Genomic DNA, 22,654 nt, shown 5'->3' on the forward strand with positions numbered 1-22,654 from the left:
CATGGCGCTGCCTGCTGAGCACTTCACCTGGTCATGGACTGTGCTAGCTTCCGTCAATGCCTTGCTAGCTCCACTGTTCAGTGCTGAGTCCTGTGTATGTTAGAAGTTGCGTATAACTGATGAGGGAGACAAAGAATCTAGGCTCCCGTGAGGGTAAGAGTAGAGCTAGCCACACCAGCACAGGGGAGGAACCCATGCCAATGAGGACACACGAGCCCAGGCTGGATTCTGCGCTCTGTACAGCCACGTGAGACACTCAGAGGCAGGTGACAGGTGACGCAGCCTCGCCTTTCCCTCACCTCATACTGGGTGAAGAGGAGAAGTCACCCCTGACCCTGAGATCTGGTGGCCATGAATAGTGCAGTGTGTGGAGACAAAGGGGGCCCTGTGGAGGTCTGGGGAGGACCTGGCTCTCTCCCCAGGCCTGAGCCCCACTCCTCCTCCTCTGTGCCCCAAAGCCCCAGGCCTGGAGTGCTGGGGGGCCTCTTCTTCTACAGCCTCCTTCACAGTCCCTGCTTAGCAGTGAGCCTGGCCCCTGCCTGAGGAAGGAGCCTGGTGCTTTACTTGGTCTCCACACGCTCCCTGACACTTTTTATGTGAAGAACACAAACCCGAAACCTCACTGTGGAAAGGAGAAAATGAGAAGACCGTACTCAGTATGAAACCTGAAGGATCTCCTCAGGAGAGAGAACGGAGCTGGTGAGAGAATCTGCATTTGCTGAAAGGTTTCATGGGCCGTGGAAGCCCCTGGCGGCTGCTCTCCTGCACAACGGTTAGTGAGCGACTGCTGGCATTGGACCTGGGGTCCCTAGGACCTGGTGATTCTAGCACTTCTAATGCCATCTGTGGAGGGATCCAAATGATTTCTGGTTGCCAGTCACCCTCCCCAAACAACCACTATCCACTGCCTCAATATTCTAAGTTCTCCTGTTTTCAACTAGGGAGTTCACTGAGGAGACAGCAGGTTGTCTGAAAACCAAAATAACTCAGCGGTTGGCAGGTGTGGAGACAAAGGGCCCTGTGTGCTCAGGGCAGTGGAGCTGGCACACCCTGGGAGAGCTGAGCACCCACTGGCTCGCAAACAGGAAATGGGAGCTGTCATAAACTGCTCCCTCCTCCTCACATGTCCACCTTAGAGCCCCTTGGGACAGGAATGGCCTAACAGCAGGGACAGTGGATCAGCCTCTGGAGGGCAGCAGAAATGACTTGGAAAGAATTTATTATTATTAATATTTTTATTTTTTTTATTTTTTAAGGTTTTGATTTATTCCTATACAGGTATTTCACATGGGCATATTCTGAGGTGAAAGGAAAACAAATGCTAGTTGTTTTTGGCTAGAATTCAATGATTTGGGTTCAGAGCTGTGGTTGGTGACAACCCACTGCTGGAAGGGGTTTCTTTTTCTTTTCTTTTCTTTTTTTTTTTGATATCAGGGATTCAACCCAGGAAAGCTTAACCCCTGACCCAAACCCCAGCCCTTTCTATTTTTTATTTTGAGAGTCTCACTGAATTGCTTAGAGCCTCGCTAAGTTGCTGAGGCTGGTTTTAATTTGTGATCCTCCTGCCTCACAAGTCCCTGGGATTACAGGTATGCACCACCGTGCCTGGTTGGAAGGGGTTTCTTACCGTAATGACTGTAGATACAACAGCAAACCCCAGCACACACGTCATATTTTCCTTTTCTGTGTCCAATTCTATGCTAAGGTCGTTGGTATAGTCATAATACAGCCACCATAAGATACCGCAGACAACTAGAAAACAATACCAACAGGGCTCAGCATGCATGCCCCGAGTTAACCTCTCCCCTGCAGATCCCCAAAGGAAGTCCAACCACTGCAAGCCCCCTGGCTGGCCCTGCTCAGGAGGTGGGTCCCAAGTTCCTGGGGCATTTATAGCCAGCAGTTGTCCTCTGGAGGAGCTGGACAGAGTCAGGGCAGCTCCTAGAGTACCCACTAGCCCATGATAGCTGTTTGCCTTTGGGAGACCCAGGGAGGTGGCCCCAGAACACAGGTAACTAGCCCATAGGTTGGTCTAGTGTGAGCAGGAGAGAAGCTGCATCAACAGGATGGTGAAGGGAACTACGTTAGTGTCCAAAGTCTAAAATGTTCAGACGAACTCTACTGGGGATCTCTGCTACAGGAGCCTGGATACTGGCTTCTTGCCCACCAAAGCCAGGCAACTTACATGGGTTGTGGGACTCATGTAAATCTGAGGCTTACTCTGAGGATTCCCCAATGTTGCAAATACTTTGCATTTAGATATAAAACACAACCATGGGCTGGGGAGACAGCTCAGCTGGTAGAGTGCTTGCCTCGCAAGCACAAGGCCCTGAGTTCAATCCCCAGTACCGCAAAAAAAAAAAAAAAAAAAAAAAAAAAAACCACAACCATAAGCCACCTCCACAGGAACTCTACAGAGGTCACAGCTGCCCACTAATTGTAGGTGGGGAAAACACCCCTCACAAGTCACAGTGTTGCTGTCCAACACAGGGCTCCAGGGTGCTCCGAGGCTGAGGGCAGAGCTGATAGTTCAGAGGAATGAATCAGTATGGTTGTATCTGTCATTAAAAATGGATAAAGACTGATACCAATCCCTTTCCCAATGATTCTAGGAAGATCCACAATCCAACAACTGATGACCTCCGTGGGCCTTCAGACCCTTGTGCCTACTTAGGCCTGCTCTTCAGATTGGTCAGAACCTTTGTCTGATGACTCTGGCCACCCACATGCCAAAGGGTGAGGTACAGGTTCAGAAAAGATCCTTCAAAATGCTTGTGATGGCACTGGAACTCTCTCTTAGTAATATGGGTACTAGGCTCATCTCAGGGTCACAACAACAGTACCAGCAACAATACAGTACAAGCAACAACAGACTTGGCGTTAACTTTGCCATGATCTGTGAGACATAAGCTACTCCCATCCTCCTTGGGTCTGACTTTTCTTACATGTAAAACGATGGTGCTGAATGAGACACTCTCTGAAACTCCATTTAGCTCAAAAAGGCCAACTTTTAAGTTCTGTACTTAATGCAAAGTCTTTCATTTAATCAAAAAGAAATCAACCAAGAAGAAATACTTACACAGCAATCCAAGAATAACCAATGAAATGAAAATGTGAACCAGAAGAGTGGTGATGAATCGGAAGGCCAACATCATGGTCAAGGACAAGGCTGAAAAATCAAGTCAAACACATAAACCCCAAAAGCAGCAAAGGGCAAGGGTGCTAGTGGGAGAAGCAGGAAAAGTGAGGGCCAAGGGTTTTACTCCAACTCCAAATATCTTGGGACACCTGCAAAATGCTAAAGAAAAATACAGGCTGCAACCAGGGCATCCTCTGAAGCCTGTGCAGGGTTAGCAGGCTACAGCAAAGTCAGTCTTCCTGAATTAAAATTAAAAAGAAGGTATTTTATTCCCAAATGCTCAAGTTTCTTTTTCTTACAAGTCCAAATGAACTGTTTAAAATTTTTACTATACTAAGTTTCATACTAAGCTTGTGTAAAGTTCTAACTTTAAATGTCCTTAGGTACTTTTATTAAACCTAAAAGAATAACACCTTTAAAATGAAAATTATATAAAGTAAGCTGTATAAAGTATTATATTTCATTTTCCAATATTTGATCCTGTATGCTTGTGAATTTTTCTAAATAGTTCAGGGAATCTCAAAATGCTATTTTATTTTTTTCTAAACATAAAATCAGGATTGCATATAGATATTTCAGTGTGGTGGTTAAGAACATAGTTTGGAATCAGACACCTGGGTTTGAGTCTCAGCTCTACCACCCCATTATTCTACTAGCTGTGTGAACCTGACCAAGTCATTTGCCTTCTCTAAGCCTCAGTTCCTCTACTCTGAGTAGGATGAGGTCCCGATGAAGCTTTAGAGTGGTAATAAGCACAGTGCCTGTATCTGATAATGCTTGGTAAATGACAGCTGTTAATGCCATCATGATTCTAAAGTACAAAGCCCGTGGAGGAACATTAGGTCAAGGTATTATGATATCAAGACTAGCCTGGATTTTTTTGGTATCTGTGGTCTCTATGTCAATGTCTGGAAGTCAGAGCATCCTATTTGGGTCATTTGAAGTCATTCTCAGTCTAAGTAAAAAGTCCAGATGTTACATATGGTGATTAGTTAAGTTTCCCCAAGCACTGGGGAATTAGTAACCTTTTGGTAATGAAATTAAGGAAAGCTCAGTTTGTGGAACTGGCAAAAATATGTTAATGGCTGACCGAGAGTAACTTTCTTTTTTTTTTTTTTTTTTTTGGGTGCTGGGGATCGAACCCAGGGCCTTGTGCTTACAAGGCAAACACTCTACCCACTGAGCTATCTCCCCAGCTCCCAAGAATAACTTTCAACCAAGAGGTTGGGGGGGCTGCCACTGGGAGGGGCTAGATAACATGTTATTACTATCATCGGAAGTAGCAGAGGACATTAACCTGTTCAAAGAGAAACTTGGCTCCAGGGGCTCAGCAAGTGGAAACAGAGAAAGTGGGAAGGTAAAGGTCAAGAGTGGGTCACTGCTTCCAGACATGCCCAGGGGAGGCAAGTCTTGGCTCAAGGTCTTCTTCTGGCTACAACCCAAAGCAGGGATGTTCCTATGAGGAGCTGGATTCATGGGCACTGCAATCTGTCCCTCGTAATGTGGATGCACACTCCTCCTTCTCAGGCTCACCAGGCAGCCCTCTGATCTGGCTCACCTACAGGTAGAAGGCATGTTGGCCAGAAGGTGTGTTTTCTTTTCCCCTTATGGTTGTACTTTTCATAGACAAAGAACAAACCGACAGTCTGCTTTATACATCCATCCCTTATGCAGAGCTGAGGACAAAAGACCCAGAACATGGCAGATAGCCAGCTGACCTCTCCCATTCCCACTGTCCCTTTCCCCACTTTAACATGAAATTCTGAAAATATCTACAAAGAAAAGAAATATAAACTTTTATATTTAAGTCAAGAAGCTAATTTCAAGGTATTTAAGCAGTAGAAATTTTGGCATTCCATAAATAGTTGCTAATATAAAGTTAACTGAAAATTACCTAAAGCGAGGATACACAGGCCAAGGATTGTGTCTCTTGCTGACATTATTCCACTTAGAATTCGATGGAGAGTGTCAACATCATTTATCAAAACAGATGCAAACAGGGAATAGCACTCAGGTGTTTGAGGCATGCACCGGTTAAACAACGGGAAAGATTTGCTAAAAGTAAAAGAAGTGATGGCAAACATGTTTACTTAATTACTTTGTCTTTTAAAAGATGTTCATTTAAAATTCTCGACAACTAGGAAAGGCTAAGATCTGTAGTAATAAAAGGGTGTTTAGATAGCTGTTCTCAAAATATACCTTAGGAAGTCAGGCAGCAGATGACGGGAACCTATGGAAGCCCAAAACCTTAACTTGGGGAACAACATTTTTGTTTTGTTTTGTTTTGTTTGTTTTGTTTCTGGTGTTGGGTATCAAACCCAGGGCCTTCCGCATACAAAGCAGGCGCTTCACTGCTGAGCACACTTCCAGCCAGAACCAAACTTAAAAAGTGAAAATAGTAAATATTCAAATGTACAGTGTAACGTTTTGATATATGCATTGTGAAATGATAACCAGAGCCAAGCTAATTAACAGATCCATCACCTCACATAGTTACTATTTCTTTTTTTATGATGAAACATTTAAGATAACTCTTAGCCAATTTTAGTATACAATACAGTATTATTATTATAGTCTCCATGCTACGCCTTACAGCTCTAGAAGGTATTCCTCCTACATAACTGAAACATACCCTGTCACCAACATCTCCCATTACCCCGCCCCTGGTAATCACCATTCTACTCCTTTTTGCCATGAACTTGACTTTTTTAGACTCTCTATATAAATGAGATCATGCAGTATTTGTCCTGTTTCTGGTTTATTTTACTTAATCTAGTGTCCTCCAAGTTCATCTATATTGCAAATGGCAGGATTTCCTCCTTAGAGAAGGAAATTCCTCCTCTTCCTTATTCTTTATTTTTAAGACTGAATAATATCCTGTTGTATATGTATATACCACATTTTATTTATGGGGAACAACATTTTTGACTCTCATGTCTTGTCCTTCCCAGACTGAGTACCAGCTCCAACGTGAAAATCAGATTTCTTTAAGGCACTGCTAGGGATATGCACTGGACCAAACTGAAGCTGTGTTAATGAAAGTACCAGCTTCATTCTGTCCCCCCCAGGAAGCACTCACAGAGTGAGTGCTTAAAAAACGAGTAATATAACAGAATGAATCAAACATCATTACCCTATGTAAATGTATGATTACGCGAATGGTATGCTGTTACTCCATGTACAAACAGAAACAACATGTACCCATTTGTTTACAATAAAAATAAATTAAAAGAAAAAAATGAGTAATAAATATATGATTGACAGCTTGGGTAGATGAGAAAGCTAACCTTTTTAGGGTTCTTTCCTGAGATGTGAAAATGGCCCAGGAACATATATTCTGAAGATTTTTAAGAATTCTATAAGATTCTAAAGAATTTTAATGAGGCCATGAATACCTTCACAGACTTCTGGTTTTCTTTCTTTCCATGGTCCCCAAACAATAGAAATAATACCAACCCAAGAAATGCCAAATTACCTAACAAATTGTTAAAAAAAAACAAGGAGTCATCAATTGTTTTGTGAAATGTATGAAGATGAAACAAAGGAGGACACAATTGCAAGCTTCTCCATGCAGTGAAGAAGGAAAAGGCCTCTGGAACTTCAGTGAATACAACATGGATCCTGTGGAATGAGCTTCCTTAGGAGGCCACCATATTATAGCAGTAGTCCTCGAGTCACCAAATAGTGACTTAAGAGAGAAGCAACACTATAGAAAAATTAAATTTAAATCTTGAAAGGGGTAAAACAGCCACCTGGCTCAAATTCCAAAAATACATCAGACTAAAGGTCCTGAAATTGCCCATCCTTGTTCCTGAGCCATTGAATCTGTTTCCTCACAGGAACCCTTGGTTTTGGTTTCTCGCCTATCAGTCTAAAGACATTTTTTTTTTTTAGCATATGCAAATGTAACAGGAAATTTAAATAGAAGTTTGTAGCTGAGCTCAAAAATAACAAAAATTATACTCTAAAAACAAAATGTCAGATGCGACCATCCAGCGCTTGCCAACATAGAAGGGGAATGAGCGGGGGGGGGGAAATTGGTTAGATTTTTCTTAACCCCCACACCCACACCAAAAACATAAAGAGGGCTGGAAGTTGGTTAGAAGAGCATTTATAAAAATAAACTTTGTATACTGAAATAATTTTACAGTTACAGAAAAAGTGCAAAGATGGAAAGAGAGTTCCTATGCCCCTCACTGGCTTCTCCCCAATGTTAACGACTCACACAATACAGTGCTTTTCAGATTAACATTGGCCCTGTGCTGTTAACTAAACCACAACCTTTATTTGGACTTCATCATTTTCCACTAATGCCCTTTTTCTGTTCTGGGGTCAGTCAGGATCCCACAGTGTGTTGAGTTGTTATGTCTCTTCTTTGGTCTGTGATAATCCATGGTTTGTCCTTTTTCTCATGGCCTTGACGTTTCTGAAGATTTGTGGTCAGGTATTTTGTAATATGTCCTTCCATTTGTAGAAATTCTGTCTTGTCTTCTCAGGATCAGACTGCAGTTATGGGTTTGGGGGAAGATCACCAGGAAGGGGAAGTGCCTTTCTCAGAGAAAGAAATGGTCAGGGAATATGATTATCAACTGGTGAACTTGGGGGCTCCATTAAGGTGTGATGGCCATGTCTCTCCACTGTGGAGTTACCATTTTTCTCTTTCCATACTCTAGTCTTTGGAAGTAAGTCTTGCCTACTCTTAAGGGGAGGGAAATTAATCTCTACCTCCTAGAGGGAGAAGTATATATCTTACTGGGATTCTTCTGTAAAGATTTACCTACTTTTCTCTATTTATTTACTTATTCAATTATTCATTTTTATCAGTACAGACTCATGGGCATTTATTCTATTAAATCTAATATGGTCATTAATTATCCACTAGCTGGTATTTAAGGGTTGACTCCAGTGTCCTTCTGACATGCCTGGTCCTTTTTTAATTTTTCTTCCTGAGCACTTCTTTACTTTCTGGCTCTGCAAAATGACACCAGGCTTAGCTGGTATTTTCCTCATCAAAGCTCTAGAATCCTCCATTTCTCCAAGGATCTTTTGGAAAATGGCAATTAGAAACCAAGTTTTGAGTATTGGACATGCTCATTACTACTGGGGTATCTCTAGTCTAGGTCCCCTTATAATCAACCCTCATGTGGCACTTTCAGAATGCTAATCAGACAGGCCCATGCCTGTAATGCAAGTTCAAGACCAGCCCCAGCAACTTAGGGAGATTCTATCTCAAATTTTTATTTTATTTTACTTTTTGGTAGTGGGTATTAAACCTAAGAATGCTTTACCACTGAGTTACATCCTCAGTCCCCCACCCAACCCCATGGCCTTTTTTTTTTTAAACACAGGTTCTCTCTAAGTTGCTGGGAGTCTCACTAAGCTGCTGAGGCTGGTCTCAAACCTGCAATCCTCCTGCCTCAGCCTCCTGAGTCACTGAGATTACAGGTGTGGGCCACTGAGGTCAGCAAAATAAAAATTTAAAAGAGGACTGGGGATGTAGCTCTGAAGTAGGGCACACCTGGGTTCAATCTCCACTATCAAAGAAACGAGTCCATAAATAAATAATTTTAAAAAGTTTTTAAAAAGAATTGCTAGTTAGCAGTGCTCTGATAAACAAATTCACTCACTCAAGCAGTGTTGATGTCTAGCTCTTTTGGTCTCTAATTTATAAGATACAGTCACAAAGTTGTTTTCTAAAGTTAGCTAGGACAGAAAATTTCTCCGCCTCCTTCAGTGAGGCTGTCAGATATTTGTAATAGAGTTGGATTCATTTGTCATTGTCTGTGCTCTATCCTGAGAGCTCCTGACACCTTGGTTGATTTTACTTTTTATCAGCATACAGTGAAATTCACTCCTGTTCGGTGTTGACAAGTGCAGAGAGTCATTAGAAGAGCAATTCTGAAGTTTGTTTGTTTGTTTTTCCTGGACACTGGTCATATGTCCCCATCCCTGTTCCCAAGGGGGTGAGAGTGATGGGTGCCTCTCCTAAGTCAGAAGGGGCGGGGGCTTCCCGGAAAACTCACTGAGTTTAGGGAACCCCAAAGGCCAAGGTCTGAACCAGCCTGGGGAAATGTGGAGGGAAAGTGGCTTTGGCAACAGAGTGAAGAGCCATGACATTTGTCAGGGCCAAGGATGCCCTCCCTGGGGCACTGCCTCAACAGTCTATGAAGGTGTCCATTTCCCCACATCCTTGCTCGATCCAGAGCATTATCAAACCTTTAGAGGTTGCCCATCTGTTAGGTGAAGACACTGGAGACTTAGATGCTATGTCCTTTATCGCAAAGAGGTCCAGTCTCTTAAACACTGTGTTTTCTCTTTGAAGCATCTATTCTTATTCCTACCCCATTTTTATACTGAGATATTGGTCTTTTTAAATTTGATTTGTAAGATATTTCATAAATTAGAGAAATCAATGTCTTTTCTTATATGAATTATGACTTTTCCTATTAACTTTGTATGACAGAAATGATTCTTTTTTATGTAGTCAAATTCATGAATTTTTTTATGTCTTATGAGTTTTAAGCCACAGATAGAAGCTTTTCTACTCTTAGATTTTAAAAGAATTCTCCCATGACTTCTTCCAGTACTTTCTGGTTCATTTTTATGTATGAAAATCTTTCATTCATTTTGAATTTGCCCCTATTAGGCAGGAGGTATGGATCCAGCTATTCCTCTTGGATGTTAACTGGTTGTCCGACACTACTTGTTGGACAGTGCGTCACTAGTCCTTTATTTGAGATGATAGTTTTAAGTATTTGAGTCTAATCCTGTTATTCTAACCATGATAAACTTACCGATCAACTTAGGGAGAATCGACATTTTTCTTTATATTGTCACACTGCATTATTAAGAACACAGTATGCCTTTCCATTTGTTCAAGTTTTCTTTGTACCTGAAGAATGTGTATAGGTTTTCTTCCTATGAATCTAGCAGATTTCTTGTTAAATTGATTTCTAGGCACTTTTGTGTTTTTCTATGTGTCTTTTCTTGCTCTGGTAAAAGGAGCGTTTTCCAAAATACACGCAAATGTTCGGGCTTCAGTATGTTAATCATGCTGCATGCCACCTAAATGAGTTCTCTTATTGTTCGTAGGAACTTTTCAGCTAATTCTCTTAAGTTTCCAGGCCTATAATCATACCATTTTCAGAGTAGTAATTTCATGTTCTACTTTTCAATTTTTAAACCTCTAATTTCATTTTCTTTTTCTCCCACTACACAGATTCTTAACACCAATAAATCTGACTTTTTTTTTCTTTTTTGGTGGCAGTGGTGCTGGGGATGGAACCCAGGGCCTCACGCATACAGGGCAAGCCCTCTTACTGCTGAGCTATACTTCCGAACCCCACTCTCACTGAAATGTTATGAAAGAAAATGTTTTCTGAGCTTTCATTCAGTGCTTCTGAACATTAAGCTCAGATACAATTTAAAGACACTTTGTTTTTCCCTCAAACATGATTCTTTGTAAGACCTTAATTTTGTCAACAGGGTTTTGTCAACTATGGTGATTTTTAGGCATTTAATGACCATATGATGGTAAAGAATGACCCATCTTGACCCTGAGAGCAACACAGAGAAGCATGTGAAGTCTAGGCCACCCATGTTGGGTGGTTGACCAGATGCCCGCTGAGTATATCATTAACTCAGGCAGGAGTGCATCTTTAGGCCACAGCCTGAGGTTTCCTCTCCATGTCTCCTCTTCTTACGACTAACAAAGTCACTCAGACTTGCAGGAAGTACTCTGGAGAGCTGCCTGCATATTTAGGTGACTTTGTCTATCTGGAATTCTCAGAGCAAACACAGCAGTGCCCAGTTGGAGCCCTTGTGTGAGAGGCTAGAACTAGAATTTACTGGGGCTGGGGGAGGAGTCTCAAAACTTTCAGATTTTAAATACACAGGAGACTCAAAATATAGTATTACATTGAACACCAAAAGGAAAAAAAATATGCTTGCTTCTTATCTTCTGCAGTACTTTTTTTGCTGCACTTGAAAGCTCATACCTAGATACGCAAACCTTCTTGATAGTCAGCCTTTGCACAAAAAGGGGATGTTAATACCTCATATGATTAACAGAGGAAGAAGAAACAATTGGTATAGTCAAAAAGAGTTATTTTAAAAACGTTCTTTGGCCCTATAGCCATACTTCTCATGTTTTCTAGCTTTTAAATCTTGGCACAACTCTTCCATGATAAATATGATAATTTCCATCCTAAACAAACACTTGCTTGTGTAGGAAAAGGAAAGGGAGCCCTGGAGCCTATTTCTGTTTCCCTTGCTCTGTCCAAGAAAGGCCAGTCAATCAACAGTTTTGTCTTCACTTGAGAAGTTAGTATTGGAAAGGTCTGCATTTGAGAGTGGAAAGAGTTAGGACTGGCTCAAGAGGCAGAAAGACGGTAACCTGAGGACACAAGGTACGGGACGGTTTCTCTCCCAGCTTGGTGGGAGCCTAAGGAGGTCTCTCCCCTGGCGATTCAGTCTCGCCTTGGCCCTTTAGATTGGATTAGAAATAAACATGGACACTGCTGGGGTGCAAATGCAAGTCACCCCACTGGCTGGCCGGATGACTGGTCCTCTCTTGATCAGCCTTCTGAGCTTTAAAACAGGGATGAAAATAATACCAGCAGCACAGAGGCTTTCTGAGGCCCAAAAGTTAATAGACATCAAGAACTTAGAAAGTACCTGACAAGCATCAAAAGTTCAGTAAATATTCTCCATGATCATCGTCAGTATCAAGATGGAAGCTTGCTGTGGAATTAGAGCTGTCATCCCATTTATTGTAGGAGGAGAGTTTGTCCAACTCTGCTAAGTGGCAACCTTACCAGTTCCATCTGCAAGCGTAAGTACAAATGGGAGTCCTAAAAATCCTTCTCTCTAAGCAATAAATAATTTTCCTTCAACCCACTTAAACATATTAGGTTTTTTCCCCAGTTAGGTTTCATTGAGACATATTTATGATATATGACAACAACCAGAATTTAAAAAATAAGAAATTATTGAAACAAGGACTGAGTACCCTCTTCTGCAAATAATTCTGGTCTTCTTCAGTTACCAATAACACAAACATTCATTTTAGAAAAGAATGCCACCAACTTCATTCTCTGACATGGATTTACAGTTTTCCCAGCACCATTTGTTGAAGAGGCTATCTTTTTGCCAATGTTTATATATGGCACCTTTATTTAGTATGAGATAACTGTATTTATTTGAGTTTGTCTCTCTGTCTTCTATTCTGTTCCATTGGTCTTCATGTCTATTTTTGTGCCAATATCATGCCTTTTTGTTACTATAGCTCTGTAATATAATTTAAGGTCTGGTAATGTGATGCCTCCTGCTTCACTTTTCTTGCTAAGAATTACTTTGGCTATTCTGGGTCTCTTTTTTTTTCTAAATGAATTCCATGACCACCTTTTCTATTTCTATGAAGAATGTCATTGGAATTTTAATAGAAGTTGCATTAAATCTATATTGTACTTCTGGTAGTATGGCCATTTTGACAAAATTAATTCTGCCCATCCAAGAAAATGGGAGATCTTTCCATTTTCTAAGGTCTTCTTCGATTTCTTTCTCTAGTGTTCTGTAGTTTTCATTGTAGAGGTCTTTCACCTCTTTTGTTAGATTGATTTTTTTTTTTTTTTGAGGCTATTGTGAATGGGACAGTTCTTCTGATTTCTCTTTCAGCGAATTTGTCATTGGTGTATAGAAACACATTGATTTAAGGATGTTAATTTTATATTCTGCTATTTTGCTGAATTTGTTTATGAGTTCTAGAAGCTTTCTGATGGAGTTTTTTTGGGTCTTATACATATAGAATCATGTTTTCAGCAAAAAGGGATAGTTTGAGCTCTTCTTTTCCTATTTGTATCTCATTAATTTCTTTCTTTTGCCTAATTGCTCTGACTAGGGTTTCAAGGACTACGTTGAACGGAAGTGGAGAAAACGGCATCCTTGTCTCATTCCAGTTTTTAGAGGAAATGCTTTCAATTTTTCTCCATTTAAATGGTGAGATTCCATCTCACTCTAGTCAGAATGGCAACTATCAAGAATACAAGCAACAATAAATGTTGGCGAGGATGTGGGGAAAAAAGTTTACTCATACATTGCTGGTGGGACTGCAAATTGCTGCAACCGCTCTGGAAAGTAGTATGGAGATTCCTAAGAAAACTTTGAATGGAACCACCATTTGATCCAGTTATCTCACTCTTTGGTCTATACCCAAAGGACTTAAAATCAGCATACTACAGTGACACAGCCATATTAATGTTTATAGGAGCTCAATTCACAATAACTAAGCTATGGAACCTACCTAGGTGCCCTTGAACAGATGAATGAATTAAGAAATTGTGGCATACATATACAATGAAATATTACTCAGCCAAAAGTAAGAATGAAATTATGGCATTTGCTGGTAAATGGATGGAACTTGAGATTATCATGCTAAGTAAAATAAACCAATCCCAAAAAACCAAAGGCCAAATGTTTTCTGTTATGTGGATGCTAACTCACAATAAGCTGGGGGTTGGTGGGGAAGGAACAATAAAAGTTCACTGGATTAGACAAAGGGGAATGAAGGGAAGGGAGGGGGGATGGGAATAGGAAAGACAGTAGAATGAATCAGATATAACTTTCCTATGCTCATATATGAATACACAACCAGTGTAACTCCACATCACTTACAACCACAAAATGGGAAGTTATACTCCATGTATAATATGTCAAAATACAATCTACTCTCATGCATACCTAAAAAGAACAAATAAAAAGAAAAGAATGTCATCAAAATGGCTAACTATATTCTGCCTCCTATGTAATTAAAACCTACTTGAGTCTTTTTTGAGTACCTATGATTAGTATTTTTCAAGCTGCACTTGCAACCACTTAGAAGATTATGAAATAAATTATTTTTTAAAGTGCAGCAGAATAGGAACTATTATTATGAATAATATGCTGGGGAAGTCTTGTTTTGCAAGATCTCCATTTCTGTTTTCTACACCTAAGTAAATTTGATGGTATGGGTATTCTGGGGTTGTGATATAATATTTAACTTATGTGGGTCCCAACCAAGAGTTTGACAAACACTGCACTAGAAAGTTGGCACAATTCTTTTACTTAAATTATTATTATTTCTCAGGGATTTTGCACAGAGTTCTTACTCACTATAAACATACTTATGTTTTCTAAAGAATGGCAACACCCAATCCAAGTTCTCCATTAGCAAATCTCAGTAGCCTAATGGTGGTAATAAATTGTATTTTCCCCTTTAGACTTTGCAAAGGTGCCAACGTGAGCCATTTTGCCCTGGCAATCACTACTTTACCATTATAACTTAATTCTACAAATATTTGTAACTTGCCTACAATGTGCCATAGTTGATAGGAAGAAGTAAGAACTGCAAGGAATTACCTTCCTTGAGAAGAAAGGTATGGAACCCACTCTGCATTTTGCCCTCCCAGACTGTTTCTGGTGGAGGAATCTAGTTATAAAAACTAACAACGTGCTGGGAGTGGTGGTGAATGCTTATAATCGCAGAGCTCAGGAGACTGAGGCAGGAGGATCGTGAGTTCAAAGCCAACCTCGGCAACTTAGCGAGACCCTAAGCAACTTAGTGAGACCCTGTCTCAAAATAAAATATAAAAAGGGCTGGGGATATGACTTGTGGTTAAGCCCCCTGGGTTCAATCCCCAGTACCAAAAAACTGCCCCCCAAAAACCAAAATGAGAAGCAAAACTAACAATGTCTAGTTGTCATGAAAAAAGCACAAGTTCATGGTTTTTACTTTGCAATGAAAGAAAAAAAATGCAAACCAACTACTTCATAAAAATCACTCATTTGGTAATAAATTACATATTACATATATATATTTCTAGCTTTAGGGTTGTTGTTTGAAGACTACATATATCTTTATTGTTTGCTAAGTTTTCTCCTTATTTATCCTGGTTTCTAGTTCATTGTCCCTTATGTGTGTTGCAAAGGTCCTTCCTTGTTTGTCCCTGGCCTTCTGTGGAACGTAAGCTCCCTGCAGGCGGGGACTCTACTCAGTATGTCCTTTGTGATTTCCACAAAGCCTAGAAGAGTGAAAGACTCACACCAAGTACCTGTTACCTATTGTTGATACATAAGAAAGAAGTACAGAAGCTTTTACCTTGGAGGAACTGGTAGCCTAGGACACAGTGAATCTGCATTTGGATCCCGGGTGTAGTTGAAGGAATTCAAACTATAGATGCACAGGAAAGACCCTGAAAGCAGAAGACACAGACAGTACTACTTTCCTACATTTCCCATCTTCCTGGGGAAGCCACTAAGGAAACCACACCTATTTTGCCAAGCCAGGAAGGAGACAGAATACATTTTTATCCAGATTTAGGAAACAGGTAACTGAAATACAAAATCAACAGACATACAATCTTAGATTGAGTTAGGGCCTCTTTTCTTTCTCTCCAAAACCACAAATTCAAAACTAAACAATAAATGATTGGTACTAAAATGACTTGAAGGTTATTTGAAGATGATTTATTGCAGGAGCTTGATATTTTTAACTTGGCTTTGCAAGTAATTTTTTTTAGATCTGGCATTCTTTTTCTTAGATAGATAAAATTTACAGTGGGTGGCCTCAAATTTCTTTTCCTTCCATTGTTTAATCCTTAAAACAAAAATCTGAACCAGTGGGTCCAGAGCAAGGTATTTCAGCTATATGAATGCTTTTGGTACAACTTATGATTATTCAACAGGTCAATAAAAGTATCCACTGGCTCTGACAATTTCATCAAAGAACCTACTTATGGGCAATTGAACCTGAAGCCTCAGGTCCTAAGAATCTGCTGTCTCTCCAGTAGTTGTGGTACATGTCTATACTCCCAGCAACTCCAGAGGCTGAAGCAGGAGGATTTGCAAGTTCAAGGTCAGCCTCAACAACTTAGACCATGTCTTATAATAAAAAGTCTGGAGATGTAGTTAAGTGGTAGAGTCCCTATGGGTTCAATCCCCAGTATCACCAAAAATAAAACTTAAAAAAAAAAGATAAAATTTAAAAAACAGTGTGCTGTCTCCTCTGTGCTCTTTGTGGAAGAGCACTTTGCTGCAGGGAGCAAGGAGCAGGCACAGAACAGCGAGGGTCTGATAAATCCAGACAGACTAGAATGAAATTGAATAAGCTCATGAGAAAATAAGTTTAAATCCTTTTCCATACAAGAAGAGGCACCTGCAAAGGAGTATCACTTGCAACTTTCCAGAGAAAGCAGGGTCAGGGTGAGTTACCCCATCTAGGTCCCCATAGGTCACTCCACAGTGGGGGTGTGCAGGGAGAGTGAACTGGTCCCTTGGTGCCTACCAGTGGTGTTTGCAAAGAGCTGGACCTCTTCCAAGGTGTTGAGCTGCTCTTCAGGACAGCTGGACACACAGAGGGCAGTGGAACCAAGCTTCCTATCTTTGATATCCAGGTTGCAGGAATTCATAAAGAATACGTGTCTAAGGAGATGGATGAAGCAGAAGCATGTTTTAGAGCATGGCTTCTCTTTGGGTTTAATTGTAGACTTTAAAAGGTACCTACATACTGACAACTGTGAGAATTAGTAAAGCAAACTTTTAATCAAATACTTCAGCATAACTGAATATTTATTATGCCAACCAGGGGTCATCTACAGAATAGCACAGTTTGTGAACCATACACAAATGTTAACAAAACTTTCCTCCTCCAGATTCGGCATTTTCAGGGCATAATTCTAAGGAGTTACTCAAGGAAGAGACTGCCTTAAACTATCCTTGGATTGTCAGATAAGGATGCATAAACCACTCAATGGCATCCCTGCCAACTATATCATACCCAAGAATGTTCAAATAAACTCTAGAGAACAGCTGAACACACGGAAGTGACAGATGGAAAGGAGCCAGTGACCAAGGTTGGGAACCAAGGACAGTTTAAGAGCTAGGACACTCAGATGACCTTTACTACAGCTACCCAGCAGCTGGGTAAGTGAGGGCAAAGAATAAATCTAGGCCTAGCAAGGTGGTGCATGCCTGTAATCCCAGCAGCTCAGGAGGCTGAGGCAGGAAGATCACAAGTTCAAAGTCAGCATCAGTAACTTAGGGAGGCCCTGAGCAATTTTGAGAGACCCTGTCTCTAAATTAAAAAGAAAAAAAAAAAAAAAAAAGAACTGGGGATGTGGGTCAGTGGTTAAGTGCCCCTGGGTTCATTCCCCAGCACCAAACCAAGCCAAAAACAACAACAACAACAAAATTGGTATTACCATTCATGGGTCATTTGCTGGCAGTGGTAGCTCTTGGGCCCTTGTCTAACATTTATCTAGGCTGCTAAAATTAGGAATGTCAGAGGATGTCTACTATGGGAGGGACCTTGAGAAGGGGTTCCAAAAGTCACTTTCTGTCTAACTGGGGATGGCAGGAAGGCAGGCAGTGCAAGAAGAGAAGGGGTAACACCAGGCAAGGTGGTGCATGCCTGTAATCCCAGCAGCTTGGGAGGCTGAGGGAGGAGGATCTCAAGTTCAAAGCCAGCCTCAGCAACAGCAAGGTGCTAAGTAACTCAGTGAGACCCTGTCTCTAAATAAAATGCCAAATAGGGCTGGGGATGTGGCTCAGTGGTTGAGTGTCCCCGAGTTCAATCCCAGTTACCACAAACCAAAAAAAAAAAGAGAGAGAAGGGGAACAGATCTGGGAGAACAGAAAATAGATATTTTGTTTTTAAAAAAATTTAAATTGTGTTAAAATACATACAAAATTTACCATCCTAATCATTTTAAATCAGAGTTCAGTGGCATTTAGTACAGTCACACTGCTGCCATCACGGGTTGCCATCGCCACCGCCCATCACAGACCTCTTTCCCTCTGGCAAAACGGAAACTCTTCCCTGTAGGCAGTAACTCCCCATTCTCCCTTCTCCTTTTCCCCCTGGCAACCACGCTTGTCCTGTTTCTGAGGATGACTACTTTAGCGACCTCATAAGTGGGCTCCTCCAGCGCTGGCCTTTTAGTGATTCTAATACATTATGAATAATAACAGTAGCAACATTTATGGTGCCTGAGTTCCCGCAGTGTATCCTTAGGCAGCCTTGTGAGATGGGTATAATAATTACAAACTGGGATCAGAGAGGCTAAGGATTCTGCCCAAGGCCATGGAGCTGAAAAGCAGCTAAACCTAGCACTGGCTGAGGGCGCAGTGCTAGGTTTTACCTCCACACATACACGCGACCTTCCTTCTAATGAGATGGGCTGACTGTTTTGAACAGGAAAACAGTTTCAGTCTCTAAAGGACTAATTTATACAGCTTTGAAACACAGCCCCTCTATAGGTTGGGGACTTAACTCAGACACTTACTTTTTTAGGGTCATGTCTTGCCCTGAAAGAGAGGCCCCTTCCACTGGGGAGTTCCTCTTGCCACACACGTTGCCAAAGCTGTCAGAGCCCAACAGGAGTCTTTCTGCGGCTCCAGCCACTGCCGAGTAGCCCATGATGAACATCTAGAAAAACCCAGGGACATGTGAGGGCCTGATCACAGGACTCAAAACACGGCTCCCTGTGTACCTGAAGATGTCGATATAAAATGAACCAGGGAAAACACAGATCTCTCCAGCTCCATAGCATGCCCTCCTTCAGTAGCAGCAACTGAAACTGCCTAGTATCCTGCTATTTGGGAGGAGCAAGCTGAAACACTCAGATTCCTATCCAATTTCTTACCTCTTATATTCTTCGAGAATCTCTCATTTTTTGTTTTTTGGCACACTTCACTGGGACAACTCATTTTTTTCCTTGAGGCTTTTGGTTTATCTAAGTGTATCAAGGCTATGCTAATTATTTCCCTGAGTTCCCTCCTCCTCTTCTCCTCCTCCTTCTCCTCCTCCTTGGTGATGCTGGGGATTGAACCCAGGACCTGGTGCATGCAGAGCACTCTACCAACTGAGTTATATCCCCAGCCCCTCTTCCTTTCTTCTTCTTGGTCTTTTAGGGATCTCTGTAAAGTTCACAGTTGAAATGGATCAAAACACTATTCACAAGAAGCCCCAAAACAGTGTTTTGGAATAACTGCTTTAAAGTTCACAAAATAAAGAACTGAAGAGAAAAGAATTTCAGGAATTCTGTTGGACACAAACATCTTGCAATGAATAGTCTTTTTTTTTTTTTTTTTTTTTTTGTACTGGGGATTGAACCCAGGGAAACTTTATCACTGAGCTACATCCACGGACTAATTTTTTACTTTTATTTTAAGACACTCTTGCTAAGTTGCTGAGACTGACTTCCAAAGTGCAGTCCTCCTGCCTCAACTGGAATTATAGGCATGCACCTCCATGCCAGGCTTGAGAGTAATTTTTATCCAATTTTATAGTGAATGTGAAATATTTGAAATTTCAGCTCAAACAACTATTTCATTGATATGCATTACCAGGCCCTCTGGCAAGACTGAATGTTTTTCTTTTCATAACACAAGCTTGGTTTTGCAAATTTCCCAAAATACAATATCTACTTAGAACATCATTTGGTATTTGATGCTAACAAGCTCATTGCAAGACTGAGGATGTAGTACATCATTCGGTAACATACAGTATGGATATATGTTCCAAAGGGGCACTGCCCCAAGGTCAAACACATTTCAGATGTTCTGCATCCAATACTAATTTGGAAGTAAAAGTATCAAACATTCTTCCAGTGCCAGGTGTGTGCCAAGACTCTGCTGGAATTTCATACAAAGGTGAACAAAACTGAGTCCTTGAGCGGGGTTTGTGGCTTAGTGGTAAAGCACTTGTCTAGCATGTGTGAGGCACTGGGTTCAATTCTCAGCACAAAATATAAATAAATGAATAAAATAAAGGTCTATTTTAAAAAAAATTAAAACAACAACAACAACAACAACAAAACCTAGTCCCCACCCTCAAGAAACTCAGCCTAGAAAAGAATAGGACTTTTCAACTAAAGACCTTGAGCTCTCTGCTCCTCCCCATTTTCCAGATTCATCCTTGGTCTACGAGACCAGATTTGAGAATGTGTAGGTCATTCATTGAGAATGAGAAGGTCACCCCAACTAGTAGACAGAATCCCACTCACTTAAAGACTGTGGATATAAAGATGACTTTGTGCCCACAAGGCAGGCATGGTAAGCTGGCCCAGCAATGACATGCCCACCTCCTGTCCTTCTGACTTGGAGCACAGTAAATAAGGTACTGATTGTGTGTGAGCTTGGGGGGAAGAGAGGGGTCTTATGCTTCTGCCCAGCTCTCCAGAGACCTAATTATGAAGTGATATTTTCTGTTTTCCATGAGGGGGTATGTGATCTCTCCCTTGGAAAGCTTGTGGGGAGGAATGGACAGTTTTTAGGAGGAGGTGGAAATAGGATTTGAGTTTTCCTGAATCTCTGCCTTAACACTACTAGTACTTTAAACCATCATTGTTCTAATTGCACACTCACAGGCAATTGCACATGAGAGGTGATACAGGAGGTAAGTGTACTTGTGGGAGGTTACTGTCAATTGTGCATGGGGAGATTATTAGGGAAATGGAGACTTGAAATATGAATAGAAAAGGACAAGGTGGGAGAGGATCCTGGGGAGGTAAGTAGAGGCCGAGATGGCCCAGCATTTAAGATGTTCTGTTCTGTGTATTTTATGCAAACATAAGCACTAGTTGGTGCTCTTCCTATCTGCAAGAGACCATCACTAATTATAATTCTGGCATCAATCCCCACACCTTCATTGTCCAGACCTAACTCAGGGTAGCACCATCAATAATAATCCTATCTACTATATCACCAGTTAGAACATCTGTCACAAGACAAGAAGCAGATTGGCAGAGACAGGAAAAAAAAAGAAAGATACACTGCTTACGGTATTTTAAATATGTTCTGTGGCTAAAAATGTTGCAGAAGATACAAAAAGTCAACTAAGAAAGGACTCTCCTTATTAAATCTGAACTCAGTAAAGAGAACTTGGGTATATGGAAACCTTCAGATTTATTCTGCAAATGAAATGTAATTTTAAAGCAGTTACCAGCTGCATGTCATATTTCAGCTGGTTCATAATTCCTCAGGCTGTGATGGACCATCTATAAATCCTTCCTGCAGACAGTTGCTGGACTGAGATTTGGTAGTGACATATTAGGTTTGAACCATGGAAATGTTAGGGAAGATCACTAAATAACAATAGCAGTCCAAGGTCAAAGCTGCCAGGCACAAGGCAAGACAGCTGCTCCCTGCACTGATACAATAGCAGACCCAGATAAAACACCTGCCATCTGTGGGGTAGGATAGCAGAAGGCCTTGTAGGTGCACTGCCTCTCTCGGTTCTTTGAGGCTATGGTATAAGCAGCAGCAGCAACAACAACATAAAATTGGTGTGCCTTTCAGGTCAACCTGCCACCGTGTTTGTAATCCAGCCTGGCTATGTGAAACCAGTCTGCAAAGTCAACTAGTGAACACATGAATGCCTTTCTTAAAAAGAACAATGAACATGATATTTGAGGGTCTATTCTAATTGAACTCTTTTCAACAAAGGTAATTACTAGCTGGTAGTTATTATCAGATTTTATAAATTAATCATTTACCATGCAGCAAATAGCATGGCATGGAAAATTTCAAGAACATGGCCTTTGAAAAAGTTGAGTGAGACTTTTTCTGCTGCACTCTCAAGTAAATATAGAAGTGTCAAGGTTCAGCTTCCAAGAGACTTTCCTAGGACTAACGTGGCACAGAGGATGAGGTCTACCAGCAACTATCTGGAAACTAGAGTGGGAACAAATATTATCTATTTACCTAGAGGGTTCATTTTGAGCTACTAAATACAATATAACCAGAGTGTGTATGTATCGCAGATAAAACAAAAGTAATGTATTTCTAGGTTTTCTCTGGATTTTCCTTTGTTAGAGACCAGCAAAAGCTTGAGGAATATTTGATTTAGGGGTGTGACAGATGGTAAGAGAACTTCTACTCAGAGAGCTCGGTGGCCTTACTATACAATGATCCCACTGCAAACTGATTCTCATTTCCTAATGGAGTTATCCACTGTCTTGCCTGTAGCAAGACTGCCTCTGCAGCAAGTGCCAGACAAGATTTCCCAAGGACTAAGGTTAAGTCTGGGCTAATGGCAGAAGTCTCTCGTTGCAGCATAAACTTTAAGCAATTAACGTTTGAGGCACATTTATTTCAGCACACACACACACTGGCCTCTTCCCTGCCAAGCAGCTACACTTACCAAACCGGTCCAGAAGAAAAAGAACAGGAATAACCATGCTGTATCTGTGCATTTCCTATAAATCTGGGGTCGCCACTCTCTTTGCCTGGGAGTTCTCTCTTCAGAAACCTTCCAGAAAAAAAGGAGAGTTGAAAAAAAGAAAGAACAACCAGGTAGACCCAACCTAACAGAGGCGCTGTTAAATCTCCAGCCGCTAAGTTCTTACCTGGAAGTGCACCTGAAGGCAGCCCCCCTGTCCCGCCCCGCAGCCAGCGTCTCCCGAGCCTCTGCCCCAGCACGGGAGTTGGGCCCAGAGTCGTCCCGGTCAGGTGCCCTCAGGGTACAGAGGTGCCGGA

The 22,654-nt window shown here is 41.3% G+C and overlaps 1 protein-coding gene across 5 annotated transcripts in view; it reads right to left on the bottom strand.

The window, feature by feature from the left end:
* Nucleotides 1–22,654, bottom strand: part of Slc44a3 (solute carrier family 44 member 3) — a 75,943-nt gene that overhangs the window by 52,712 nt on the left and 577 nt on the right. For all 5 annotated transcript variants that reach the window (XM_047517661.1, XM_047517670.1, XM_047517690.1 and 2 more), the window contains exons 2-8: nt 22,320–22,427; nt 18,460–18,602; nt 16,461–16,597; nt 15,276–15,369; nt 5,034–5,194; nt 3,080–3,169; nt 1,628–1,752 (exon numbers count right to left, since the gene is read on the bottom strand). In XM_047517661.1, coding sequence (XP_047373617.1) covers nt 1,628–1,752; nt 3,080–3,169; nt 5,034–5,194; nt 15,276–15,369; nt 16,461–16,597; nt 18,460–18,602; nt 22,320–22,427 — 858 coding nt within the window. The remainder of the gene's footprint in view (nt 1–1,627; nt 1,753–3,079; nt 3,170–5,033; nt 5,195–15,275; nt 15,370–16,460; nt 16,598–18,459; nt 18,603–22,319; nt 22,428–22,654) is intronic.

Source organism: Sciurus carolinensis, chromosome 1 (genome assembly GCF_902686445.1).
Source record: "Sciurus carolinensis chromosome 1, mSciCar1.2, whole genome shotgun sequence".
NCBI lineage: Eukaryota > Metazoa > Chordata > Mammalia > Rodentia > Sciuridae > Sciurus > Sciurus carolinensis.